The sequence below is a fragment of the Gadus macrocephalus genome, chromosome 11, assembly GCF_031168955.1.
Source record: "Gadus macrocephalus chromosome 11, ASM3116895v1".
NCBI classification, from domain to species: Eukaryota; Metazoa; Chordata; class Actinopteri; order Gadiformes; family Gadidae; genus Gadus; species Gadus macrocephalus.
The window spans coordinates 17,371,897-17,386,338 of record NC_082392.1 but is presented as its reverse complement, the minus strand read 5'-3'; the positions used below and the strand labels follow the sequence as shown (position 1 = coordinate 17,386,338).

Below are 14,442 nucleotides of genomic sequence, written 5' to 3'. Positions count from 1 at the left end.
GCAGGCAGTGAGAATATCAACACAGTTCTCAATGCCTGCAAAACATAAATGGAAACATTGCACTAGCCAAAATATTTGATTTAAGTGCTAACATTAAGTTAGTTCATAGGTAACGACACACCATGATCCCCCCCCCCCCCCCCCCCCCCCCCCTCCAGGACAAGCAGCAGACCCCCAGCAAGAGGCCCTGGGACGGCATCCGTAAGCCCCACTCCCCCCCGTCCTGGGTGAGGAAGGACCTGGACACGGTGGCCGCCTCGCCCCTGGAGCTACAGACGGTGGAGTGGGAGAAGGCCAGCGCCACCATCCCCCTGGTGGGCCAGGAGCTGATGGACCTGCAGACTGAGGTGTGAGGACCCCCCCGGGGGCGGACAGACGGACGGACACCAACCGGACCCAGACGGACTGCTGAGAAAACACCCTGGTCTTCTGTCCTAATCAGCCAACCCCCCCCCCCCCACCCTCCCTCCCTCCCAAACACCACAACAACAACCACCTCCTCCCCCTTCAGACATCATCTCCCTCCCCACCACCCCACCCCATCCCCTCTTCAACAGAGTGCCGCACCCCCCCTGCCCTCACCCCTCTCAACCCCGCCTCCCCCACTGGACTGGACCAACGTGGCAGTGTGGGGGGAGGGAGAGGAAGGGGGGGGGGGGGGGGGGTACAGACGCACACTGCTCAAGTGCACTGCCCAACTCGGTTTCCTATGTTGTTGCTGTTTTTCTGTTGTTGTTTTTCAAGAGGCTAATGGATGGAATTGGTTAAGGAGGAGGAGAGGTGTGAGGTTTGGGGCGGGGGGGGGGGGGGGGGGGGGGGGGGGGGGGAGCAGGGAGTCACGGACATGAGACATCCTGCAGCACTTTGAGAAACAACAGGTGACTTTTATATCGTTTCATTTGTCCTTGGAACAATTTTTATTTTTTGTCTTCAACTATGTAATGAAACAACTGAACTTGTTATCTTTCTAAAAAAAAAAAGTGTTTAGGATATATATATATACACATATATATATATATGGCCTTGAATATTGAGTCTTACACAGGGAAAAGGGAAAGATGCTGCGCAGTCTGCATCAACAGCATCAACTAAAAGCAATCATGCAGTCTTCTTCGCTGCCACTGGGGGTGATAGTGTTACCGTGATGGACAGGAGTCAGTCCCTGGGTCTTCATTCAGTGTTACCGTGATGGACAGGAGTCAGTCCCTGGGTCTTCATTCAGTGTTACCGTGATGGACAGGAGTCAGTCCCTGGGTCCTCATTCAGTGTTACCGTGATGGACAGGAGTCAGTGCCGGGGTACTCATTCAGTGATGGACAGGTGTCTGTCCCTGGGTCTTCATTCAGTGATGGACAGGTGTCTGTCCCTGGGTCTTCATTCAGTGATGGACAGGAGTCTGTCCCTGGGTCTTCATTCAGTGATGGACAGGTTTCTGTCCCTGGGTCTTCATTCAGTGATGGACAGGAGTATGTCCCTGGGTCTTCATTCAGTGATGGAGAGGAGTCTATCCCTGCCTGGGTCTTCATTCAGTGATGGACAGGAGTCTGTCCCTGCCTGGGTCTTCATTCAGTGATGGACAGGAGTCAGTCCCTGGGTCTTCATTCAGTGATGGACAGGAGTCAGTCCCTGGGTCTTCATTCAGTGATGGACAGGAGTCTGTCCCTGCCTGGGTCTTCATTCAGTGATGGACAGGAGTCTGTCCCTGGGTCTTCATTCAGTGATGGACAGGAGTCAGTCCCTGCCTGGGTCTTCATTCAGTGATGGACAGGAGTCTGTCCCTGCCTGGGTCTTCATTCAGTGATGGACAGGAGTCTGTCCCTGCCTGGGTCTTCATTCAGTGATGGACAGGAGTCTGTCCCTGGGTCTTCATTCAGTGATGGACAGGAGTCTGTCCCTGGGTCTTCATTCAGTGATGGACAGGAGTCTGTCCCTGCCTGGCTCTTCATTCAGTGATGGACAGGAGTCTGTCCCTGCCTGGCTCTTCATTCAGTGTTACATTGATGGACAGGAGTCTGTCCCTGGGCCTCATCATTTCCTTTTGACTGTTGTTCGTACTGCTCCACTGTAATCCTTCACTGCCCCCTGCGCTCAATGAAAACATTGTGAGGGGGGTACCTCAGCTTCTCACCGGAACCTCGGGGTGTGGAACTCACCCCGAACGGGACCTAGCGCGCAGCTCCAAAGTACAGAGTCTCTCGTCCTTCTCCTCCCCTACCCATCCCTCCCCCACGCCTGGGGCGGGGCACACTGGGCCCCTTGTGGCCAATCAGTGTCATCACTGGCAGCTTGCACAGCTTGCCCCCCCCGTCTCTGTCCCCTCCACATACCTCTCATTGGCCGATGACCTCGACGATGTCACCGCCAGACCACGTTGGCTTTTTTGAATCTTCGGCGAGTTGCAGAAGGGGTCGAAGGTCAGCGGCTGCGTACTGTCACAGTCATCGATTGCTTGATGTACAAGCAGGCTTGGTACATTTTATTGCATACACAGTAGATCTTTGCAGGTGCAAGATGAGACAAAAAAAAAGAAAAAGAGTTACTCATGTCTTGGTGTCTGAGTGTGTGTGTGTATGGTGTATGTAAAGAATTCTATGAGGAAGTTAAAATGAGGGTTATATATATTGCTGTGTATGTATCCAGAGATATGCATATGGATATATATATATATACACACGGTATGGATCCTGTAGTAACCAATGGGGCGTTGATGGATGCACACTGAGAAAGCACAAGACTCACTTGGAGTCCTGATGTACAGCAAAATGTAATTATTTCAGAGTTCTACAAGAATGGATTTTAGCCTATAAATATATTTCTTACTGTGCTTGGGGATAGTTGTTCTCATCGTTATTATTCTCTGAAATATGAACCCAGTTATTGAGATAACGCTCACCCCCCCTCAGCCCTTCCTGTCCCCCTCACCCCTCCACAATGCAGGACTATAAAGTTGATCTGCATCACAACGTAACTGTGTGTACGTGACGGAGCGTGAGTGTGTGTATGTCGATGTGTGTTGTCGCGCGTGCGCGCGCGCGCGCGTGTGTGTGTGTGTGTGTGTTTTGATATCACCAACTGTCTCTCTCTGTCTCTCTCTCTCCCTCTCTCTCTCAGATCTTAGTCCTGGAATTCAATACAACCTCCCATCCCTGTTTTTATTTCAATCGGGGCTGCCTCTTTGTTAATGTACAGTTTTCAGAGCACAAGATGAATGTGTCATATTTCTAATAAAAGTATATCTACATTATAAACCGGTCAATGAATCCTGTTAAGGAAATAAGTGCTTTGAAATGTCTACAATCAGATTTGTGTCAATTCTTCGGGGTGGAATGGAAAAAAAGCTTTTTTTGATGACATCGTTTTAAACGCACAACACAAATGTCAGCACATGCAATTATGAATCCCTTTTCAGAAAAGTAACATTTTAATAAAAAAAGGTAAATGTGTGGCTGCCAGTGGTTAACCTCGGCCGAATTGGGGTTTACCACCCCCTGTCAATTGTGAACGATCTCCATGCAAATCCCTTTCCTCGGCCGCCACATCCCGTCCTCTCGTTGTTCTTAATTAGCATACGTGTTGTTTGAACCCAGTTTATCTAAAAGCCTGACTTATTTATAAGTGCTGGCCTATGGTACCTCAGAAAAGCCCATTTATATACCAAATGGAAGAGGATAGACAGCAGGAAGTCTATTATAGCTTTTGTCCTGTATGCAAAGAACAAAGAAGCTATGGGAATAAATGCAACGGCATGTTGTGCTTACCGCAAAACATTGATCATTAGTAAGCATGCTCCTCGCTGTGTCAGTGAAAATTCATCTTGACAGTGAACAATTTACCCGAGTACAGATTTAATCCGTCACCTGTAGCGTGTCTATAACCTACTTTTGTAGTATTTCATGCCTTGCTTATTGGCATTGTTCTATGTACAACTCCTCAATTGTATTGGTCCTTGCTGTCTTCATTAACCACCACATCTACACACACTCACACTCATCATGAACTAGAGTCATCTGTATTTCTATTTCGGTAGAATCATGAATGCTCTCAGTAGATTTAAGTGTTCTGGTGGGTCTTAAGTTGTCGAGACACCAAAGCTTCAGCCAGCTGTCTTCTTTAGTCACCATCCAGACGCATTAAACTCACATCGTTATTGTGTCCGCCGGGACAAATCATTGTTCAAAGTCGCCTTGTTACACAGAAGGGTAGAGAGATGTGGATATGACTAGTGGGTTTTTGACTAGCATGATACCCTTGGACCCTTGGTACTGGCCCTGTTCACAGATGTCTCGGAAATAGACATGGAGGATAAACAAGGAAAACAATCCAATGTCAAATTTAGTCTGTGATTATGAGCGGCGTTTTGCGAGACATTGGACACAAGGGTGTTACATTTCTGGCTTTGGGATCCGAGGTCAAAGGTTAATCTTTCATCGCTAGTCGCTACCTCCCTAATTCATGAGGACATCTGTTTTTACGAGGCCGCGTACGATGATTACGACAGGCCTCAGTAGAAGAAGAGCTGGACAAGCAAGGACTTCTAATGAGAAAATGTTCCAGACGCGTAGACATGAATGGACTCTGGCAAGCATGGACACACTCGTGCATGTCCTCAAATGCAAGCTCTAGCACATGCGTTTATGCACGCACACACACACACACACACACACAACCTTCCCAGCCCATTCACATACATACAAACACACAAGCTCCCCCCCGCCCTACCATATTCTCACGCACAAACACAAAACCTTCCCACCACAAACACACAGGTACATACACCTCCACACACACAAACCCCCTCACCAATCCACACACACATGCACTCACACAACCACACAACCCCCCTCACCAATCCACACACATGCACACACACAACCACACAAACCCCCTCACCAATCCACACACATGCACACACACAACCACACAAACCCCCTCACCAATCCACACACATGCACACACACAACCACACAAACACACAATCCCCCCATCCCCACACACACACACACATGCACATACGCAGGCACAAACACATCGCCTTCCAATCACACTCACAGACGCACACGTGCAATCCAATCTGGCATACATTGGAAGCGTGAGACACACTGACACCGTTATCAATGTCCAGGCTGAGGGACGAAGCTAACTTATTATAGAGGGCTGCTGATAAAGGCAGCGGCAGACAGCAGGTCTGGCTGGAACCAGGCCTCTCCTGTAATAGCCAACGGCTTATCACCGCAGAACGCTCCCCTGCAGCACTGGAGTCCGCTACTGCAAAACAACTCCCATGAGGTTCATTGCTTTCCACTTTTTTTCTTAATTTAATTTCCTGAATAGTAGCGAATAAATATATTATATATATTTATATTATATATTTATAGCGGAAATATATTTCTCATGCCTAAACAGGAAATGGCGTGTGGTGTGGATGCTATTTCATGTCAACGCCAACGCTTTTTTTTTTTTTTTTTTTTAACGTGCCGAATGTCACGTTTGTTCTTTATGATTTGTCGGTGTTATTATATGAGTAAAGAAGTGCTGCAGAGTGTTTAAATCACAGGGGGTGATTGTTATAAATCTGATCTACCAGGAAGGCTTGTATCCAATTAGGGGGAAACAATCCCTCTCAGTGCAACCACTCTGCATTGCCACACACACGAGGAGGACGTTAAATATGGTTGTTTTTCAAGGATGTCAAGGATTGTGTGTCCTTGATCCTGTTTGTGTGTGTGTGTTTCTTCATGTGTGTGAATTAATGTTTGTTCATGTCTTTAATGTGTGTGTGTGTGTGTGTGTGTGTGTGTGTGTGTGTGTGTGTGTGTGTGTGTGTGTGTGTGTGTGTGTGTGTGTGTGTGTGTGTGTGTGTTGTGAAAGCATGTTGTGAAAGAAAGTATCTCTCCAACACAATCAAATCATTGAAGATCCACATCTAAAAATACCTTTTCTCTGATTAGCATCCCATTCCCAAGTCCATGTTAAGAGAACTAGAACACAGGGAGGGAAACGAGATGGGTATTGTCATCAAAAGAGAAAAAAGGGCACACATACACTAGACATCCACACACACACACACACACACACTAGACACAGATGCAGGGATGCTTTAGCCTGCAGCCAAACAACTGAACATGCAGGAGCCATGAGAACACCTTATAATACACACAAGAATGCCCCCCCCCCCCCCACATACACAGATACGCACACACACTATCTACCTCTAGCACATGGTTGTGAATTTTTTTTGCAGACTTAGCACGTTATCTACCAACAGTCAGAGATAACACATGGGGCCTTGGCTGATGTAGTCATTACAGTAGGAGCATATACCCCCCCCCCCCCCCCTCCCATGACGAACGGCACACACAGTGGTCGCCTCATTGCCAGCGAATCAGAACCCCATCTATTACGTGATCTAGCAGAGCTAAATAGTGTGTTTTTCAGATTCATCTAGTCAGCGTTCTGTTCCTCAAGAGCTCCCAATGGAAGCGTGTGGTAAGCAACACATTGGAAGGTCCTGACTCCATCGGACCTTCTACCAACAAAGTACTATGCGTCAACAATGTATCTCAGGAACTCACAGCGTTGAGCTCCTGAGCAATGAATCTCAGGAAGTTGTTTGTGTCCGTTCCCCCCCTTGTGTGGAACTTGTTGTCGGGCTTGATTGTTTGGCTGATGACCCCCGCCCACCTCTCCATCTCTCTCTTTCCCTCGACGGTAGGGGAAGGGGTTTTAGGGGTGGTAAATCTGCCTCTGATCTGTCTCCTCCGACACCCCCTGACAAACGCTGATTTACAGCCCGTCGCCCATCACTCTTACCCACAATGCTCCTTGGCAGAGTCTGGACGGAAGCCTTCTCCATTGATCTGTGTCTGCTATGTGTCAGTGATTAATGTCCTGCTCGGAATCAAAACACACGTGCACAGATTAACAAAAAGCACGCGAGTGATCACAAGCGCACAGCACACTTAACTCTTTTCCACTTTTCAGTGTGAAAGGCCCAAGGAGGGAAAGGGACTGAATATAGCACCATAGCGAAAATCTCCCTGCCAGCGGAAAAAATCATGAGTTGTGTTGTTAGGCGGCAGAAGAACAGTTCACCTTGGGCTGAAACCAGAGAGGAATGTGGGGTCGACGCAGCAGAACGCGGGCCTGAGCTGACGCCGGTTCCTCTTCTCATGGATATTATTGGCTCCATAATTGCATAACTCATTAAAAATAAATCAACAAGAGTGCTTAGCTCCGCAGCCATAATAGTCCGACCATCAGTGGCCTGTTCAGTCGAGACGACGGAGCCGCACCGAGCAGAAAATAGGATTCCCTGGTACATTGAATAAATAAATATGCAATTGAAAATAAATATTACAAATACGACAAGTTTTTCACAACGACAATCAGAACGTCGAGCAAATCCGATGAATCCGTCGGAGTGGCAGGGCCCAATCTACACCATCTGAGCAGAGGATGCCTACCAAGCTAATGCATTTGTTCTAACATCGGTGAAAGGGTTTAGACCAATAAGGAACCAAGTGGACTCCACGTGAAACATACATTCCAAGTTGTCGCTTTTATAGCAGGTTAAGAGATTTGTGCTCAAAGTGCAACTCTGTTAAAAGCAGCGAGTAACCCCTTTCTAATAATCGCCTGTCCCTTGGCCCAATATCGGGTTTGTAATGCTGTTCCTACTGACAGCACTGTGGGCCTTTTTGTATTTTTTTCGTTTTTTTCTTCCTTGGTTCAGCATGGAGAATGAGCCGTGCCAGGAAAGCTTTCACAGTAATAAAGATGATTAGGACTCCTAGGTTTCAGTGAGGCTCGCTGGGGCCTCTCTGTGCTGGCTCGTCCCTGGCTCGTCTCTCAACGAGGTCCAGCCCGGACCTCCAGGCTACTCCCAGTGCTCCTTCTGCTCCTGTCCAATCCATTTCCCTCACACGTAGGATGTTAATTACCCTCTCTCTCCCTCCCTCTCTTTCTCCATTTTATTTTATATGTCAAACTGGGACATATAATTCACCGGCATGTCTAAAGCGCCCTGTGTTATGAAGCGTCTGTGCGGTCTCCTCATTTCCTATCATTTCTTCCATTTAATTGAGATGTGTAGAGCACTGGGAGTAGTATATATATTTATATATTTTTCTATATATATATAGAGCATTAGGAGTAGTATATATATATATATATATATATATATATATATATATATATATAGAGAGAGAGAGAGAGAGAGAGAGAGAGAGAGAGAGAGAGAGAGAGAGAGAGAGAGAGAGAGAGAGAGAGAGAGAGAGCACTGGGATCTATATGCATATATTTATCTATAAATATTTATATATAAATAAGAATATATATGAATATAAATAAAGCCGATAGCCATGGAACATCTGAACACATATTTAATCCTCCTGGTTGGTGTTTACGGTCCATAGAAAATAAATTCAATGGATCAAACCAAATTTCCTGTGGGAACGGAGGGGTTTGTGTCGTCGGATGTGATGATATGGACAACGCTGCTCCGTTTCTCCATGCGGGATATGAGCACGGCCGCCGTATCAGAGTTGAATAAAGAACCAGCGGGTAAAAAGACCACAGAGAAATGGCCAAAGGATAAATTAGGTTGAACCAAAAACAACATACAAAAGTAAAAAATAAAAAATAAATACTTCCTTGCGTATTGTTTACAGGAATCATCGTCCTCTTGGTAATCAAGAGGAAGTGGTGTGTTTCTCCGCGGCCTCCTCAACGTTTTTCCAAGCATGAAGATGCATTACTTTGAGGACTGTTATGTTGTACACCTCCCCCCTAGCTGTTTCATTATCATTAATATCCAAAGACAGACAGAAAAAACTGCATCCTTAGGACTAGAGAGGGGTTCTGGGCAGGTAATGGCCTAAACTGGGCCGTAATACATTACAGTCACGCACATACATTAGATATTTAATGCCTATTAACTCCTGCAGTATGTCATAAATCTTAATTGTGGACCTGCGGGCTGCGGAGGTTACAGATGATGCTAGCCCGGACATCATTACTCTTAATGGAGGCACTAAGGGAATGTGTATGTATGAGTCCTGTGTTTGTTTCTTGTTTTTTTTGTGTGCGTTTGCTTATCTGGCAGAAAGAGGCAATATTAAACGGCTCCCAATTCACTGAGTTGCTCTGACTGTATGTCATCGTTGGACTGGTGTGCAGCAGATTTGACTTTATGTTCGAACCAACAGAGGAATGAGCGATCAGCAGTGTGGTACCGCCAGCACAACTCTGCTGCACCTGCACACAGTGTGTGTGTCTGTGTGTGTGTCTGTGTCTGTGTGTGTGTGTGTGTGTGTGTGTGTGTGTGTGTGTGTGTGTGTGTGTGTGTGTGTGTGTGTGTGTGTGTGTGTGTGTGTGTGTGTGTGTGTGTCTTCTCCACCCCAGCCTAACCATTATACATAGTACTGCATAAACATGGCTGACCGATTTTATGCAGTATATAAAAACAAGGAATTGTACAAATGCTCTGTGGATTTGACGGCTTTTGAACATTACATTCACACTCCCTGTAAATAAGGGGAGCATTAATTATTTGTTCCTTAAGTTTAAACAGAAACCACCCTGTGGCTCCCACACAAACAATATGAAATCTAGATGCCATTTCCCATGAAACCATACAAATCTGTAAATAAATAAAGGCTTGCATAGGTCCTGTAGGACTGCAGATTGAAGGTTCATAGCTGTGGAACTTCAACCTAGAGCTCATTTGTTTCCTCCTTATGTTCTCAGTAGTGTTTGCTTCTCGAGCTTGCTTATTATAGCAAACCCCATGCAGCCTGATTACAATCATAATCATTATTCTTGTCAAATATCATGCAACTCTGTCATTTGGTTAATTACAGCCAAGACCGTTGAGTAGCTTGCTTGAACAACTTGAAAAACGTGTCGTTTTCGAAAACGGATAAAAAAAAAGAAGATTGGCAGGAGGCTCTTCAAAGCAAACATCAATGTAAACTTTCGGATGGCAGAAAGACATACACTGCGTACGGGCGTGTTGACAGGGAAACACATACCAGCGACTGCAAGACAACCTCCCCGGGTACTGTGTTATGGAATGCTAATGCCTGAAACAAACGCCTGGAAAGAACCACGGAGATCAGTCACTCGTGTTCCACATGATCCCCTCTCATATCAGCATGGAGCAGATAGATGGCAGCTATTGATCTGCCCTGCTCCCTCTGACTGGCAACACAGATCATCAAATGGTGTGTGATTGTGTGTGTGTGGGAGCGTTTGTGTGTCGTGAGTGCATGCGTGCGTGCGCTTGTGTGTGTGTGTGTGCGTGTGTGTGTGTGTGCACATGTGTGTGTGTGTGTGCGTGCGCTTGTGTGTGTGTGTGTGTGTGCGTGTGTGTGTGTGTGTGTGTGTGTGTGTGTGTGTGTGGGAGTGCGCTTGTGTGTGTGTGCATGTGTGCGTGCGCTTCTGCGTTTGTGTGTGTGTTGAGAGATCAATGACAGCTATGGCAGCGTTGCCCTCAGGGGTTCTGTGTGGAGGTCAGTAGTGATGTGTGTACAGTTGGCAGCACAGATAATGTCTCTTGGTATCCCCCGGAGATGCAATGCAATGCTTGTGTGTGTGTGTGTGTGTGTGTGTGTGTGTGTGTGTGTGTGTGTGTGTGTGTGTGTGTGTGTGTGTGTGTGTGTGTGTGCGTGCGTGCGTGCGTGCGTGTGTGTGTGTGTGTATGTGTTGATTATGCCGACTCTAATGCCTCCTGTGAAATGCCAATTGGATTCGATGCACGCATGCTTCCCAGGCCGCGTGAAGCACGAGGCGGGGGCTTTCGCGGCGGCGCTGGTGGCTCACAGTCCCCCGTGTTGACTTTGTAACGGCCCCCTGCTCTCCGTGAAGCCGGGTGGCAGAGAAATGTTTACCGTTTATAACAACTACCGTCAGGGCGCATTGCGGCGGCTTGTCGTTGTTGTCGTTGTTGTTGTTGTTGTTGTTGTGTGTCCCGACATGAAAGGGGAGACAAGCTACATCAGCTGAAAACACCGCCCCAGCAGATGGAAGTTATCGCTCAGTATGAATAACCGACGAGATTTATGACGCTTTGATCCAGGATTTTAATTAAATACATGTGGTCTGAGGTTTCATGTGTGTGGATGCGGTTGATGTTTATCGTTTGTTTAATAATGTGTGTGTGTGTGTGTGTGTGTGTGTGTGTGTGTGTGTGTGTGTGTGTGTGTGTGTGTGTGTGTGTGTGTGTGTGTGTGTGTGTGTGTGCGTGTGCATGTGCATGTGTGTCAGAGTAGACGTGGTGAATTGTGTCTATGTTCCTGTGATTGAATGAGTGATGGATGCCATAAAACGTCTTCAGGAGTAGGCTATTCAACCAAGGGGAGCTCATATAGAAACTGCATGCAACAAAAGAAAATCATAAGTTTGCTTCAATACTCTGAATTAACAGGAGATGATAAGCAAATCCCTCTTATCAGGCGCAAATCTAATCCTCAAATTCCTGATAGTGACGGAAAACATTAAAGACAGCTAAGCTACCGTGAGCTACATTAAAAACGGGCAATTATGAAAGGGACAATATTTACATTTAAAGGATGGTTATTTTATTTTAATTGCATGATTAGAGCATGAAGCCAGAAGGAAACTATTTGATGCCTTAATTGATTAATGAACCACTTGGCCTGTGACCCATAATGATTATCTTTTAAAAATGGTATAGTTGCATGGGTTTGCATGGGTGAGGCCTACATGCTACGTGTGTGTTGAACATTTACACTGAGAAACAAACGCATGTCATCTCATCTACATAGTAATCCTCTTCCAACCAACATTTCCTTGAAACATTTTTACAAGATGATATTTTACTTTGAACATCAAGAACAATGCCTAATTTGTCACAAAGACTTTTGGGATCCGACAAGGAAATTATCTTAAAGTGTTCAACGTTTTTTATGGGTCTGCGTGCGTTTTCCTTTCTTTCTGACCAAACACTGAGTATTTCAGTGTTTTGTCTTAACAGTTTAACAGCAAAATCTCCTGAGGGGAATCTCAGACATATCTACACCTCAGTGTGCCTTAGGTCACACACACACACACACACACACACACACACACACACACACACACACACACACACACACACACACACACACACACACACACACACACACACACACACACACACACACACACACACACACACACACACACTCATTTAAACACTGTTTTAGACGCACGCACACACACGCACAAACAACTGTGCACTTCACTCTGGGTGGAGATGCAAATGGTGCTCCATGAGCCATTGACCTATCCCTGCCATTGTGGGAGTGTGCACTCGACGTGAAGCCCTGCATAATGCATGAACAGCATGTGGAGTACAAAGAGAGCGCCAATGCTCAGGAGGACGACTCGTACAACTCCCAACAACTCACGCACGCCAAGCTACCGGCAGCGCGTTGCTTTTGCATCTTTTAAAAGTCTGAAAAGCCCCCCGCCTGTCTGTCTGCGGAGCGCTCCCTCGCTTCGGTTGCCTTCTTCCGATAATTCTTCCCGCAACCCCAAGATTAGAATAAATAAATAAATGCGTAACGGCAATAATGCAGACGCTAGCAAAAGTCTCAGCAATATTTCTGTATGACTCGGGCTTCTCTGTGAAAATGGAGGTTGAAAAGTGTCTTAGTAAAAACACGTGAATTGTTCCTGTCAGGGGCGCACACAATGGTGTGGGGTGTGGGGGGGGGGCACTGGGTAAGATAAACTCGTAGTCTCAGCGGTGCAGCGCGACTGATCACAGATATGTCTGACAATCAGCAGAGAGTGAGAGTGAGCGAGAGGGGGAAAGCAAGAGAGAGAGAGAGAGAGAGAGAGCGAGAGAGAGGGAGAGAGAGAGAGAGAGAAAATGAAGAGACAAAGACAAAAGAGAGAGAGGGAGGTGGAAAGGGTGATACAGAGTAATACAGATTACTAATACGATGGAGGGATAAAGATACAGGGAAAGATAAGAAAGGGACAAAAGACGAGATGCAGAGAGACACAAATAGGGAGAGAGAGAGAAAGAGATGGAAAGAGATACAGACAGAGAGTGAGACGGAGCACGATGGAGTGATGAGTTGACAGGGGCCCCCTTCAATTCCAGGGCCTCAAGAAAGAGTAGATTAGAAGTGGTAGGCGGAGTGCAAAGTTGATAATGATCATTCCAGCATCTCCCTGATTGCTCACACAACCCACCGCCCATCAGTCCTGCCATCCCGCCATACTCTGAGTAATTACACTGTAGCCACACTGGCCTTCAGTTGCCGGTTGTAATAAGGACCAATTATATCCCCTTGTGGGAATATTCATTATGAATTATCTTGATCCCAAGGAATTTTGCTAGTTAATTCATAAAATTTGCCAATCAGCCAAAATCATGGAACGTGTAGAGCCCAAGTATTTTGTTGAAAGGGCCGTTTGCTGTATTATCGGTTTGCGATTCACTCGCAATGGAAATTTGAGGGCGTTTTCTTAATCTTTGGAGTTAGATTTGCTTATCAAATCAGCTTTGAAGAGCTGAATTCACTCCAAGCTAACGCTTAACCTAGAAAATCACTTGTGAATATGTCAATGGATTGCAATGTATTTCAATGGCATATACATCTATGTTGTTCTCTTTCAGGGCCTGTGTTGCAGAAGAAGCCTTTTTAGAAGAGACCATATTATAACAGATGGATATTCTTATTTTAAATTATGAAATCACTGCATCCATGCCATGAGGGGCTTAAAAGCCCACATGTAGAAATCACAGACTCATAAGGGAAGTTTGTAATATTTAATATAGGCCTATATAGCGTCATTCACAATCATTGTTAAGATGTCTCTTATCACGTTAAACAATGTAGCGTTGAAACCTCCGCATTTAGAGACTGAAGGTAATTTGACAGCCTCTGATATCATGACAATGGCGAAGCCTGGTTTTCTCCAACAGGGCTGGCAATATATGACAAGGTATCTCATTCTTTCTAACTGTTGGTTCATGCTAAAGTGCTTTCTTTTCACAGTAGACATGTAGGACTTCAGCTAGTGGAGCCAATGGCTATGAATAATATTAGTATTATTAGGTGAGTTCAGAACAAAACACTGAAGCCGTGCACATCACTGGCTTGAGCCTCGTTTCCTGCTGATTTGCATCAGCTGTGCAGGGTTTCACCCGTCAATTATCGTAGCATGTCGCTAGTGTTAACGTCCAATTAAAGTCATTTTGGCTGTCCTCATTGGCTGATGTGCAGACTCGAGCTACCTGTTCTATGCTAGCAGTAACCTCAACTGCTTCGAATTCCCTCCACCTTGGCACGTTGCTTATGCTGCTATCCATTTGGATGGTACGCTGGTACGAACGACCAGCTTCAGCGAGAACGTGACGTATTTCCCTTGCTCCAGCCTTCCAGTTTGCCATTTGTCTTTCTGTCGGGCCACGAGGGGGAGTAG

At 46.1% G+C, this 14,442-nt stretch overlaps 1 protein-coding gene and 1 long non-coding RNA gene across 2 annotated transcripts in view; both read left to right on the top strand.

The window, feature by feature from the left end:
• adgrb1a (adhesion G protein-coupled receptor B1a) overlaps positions 1–3,248 on the top strand; it is a 78,667-nt gene extending 75,419 nt beyond the window's left edge. The window contains exon 34 of the mRNA XM_060065252.1: positions 159–3,248. Coding sequence (XP_059921235.1) covers positions 159–353 — 195 coding nt within the window. The 3' untranslated portion in view covers positions 354–3,248. The remainder of the gene's footprint in view (positions 1–158) is intronic.
• LOC132467918 (uncharacterized) overlaps positions 1–14,442 on the top strand; it is a 185,981-nt gene that overhangs the window by 82,368 nt on the left and 89,171 nt on the right. The gene's annotated exons all lie outside the window — the stretch shown is intronic.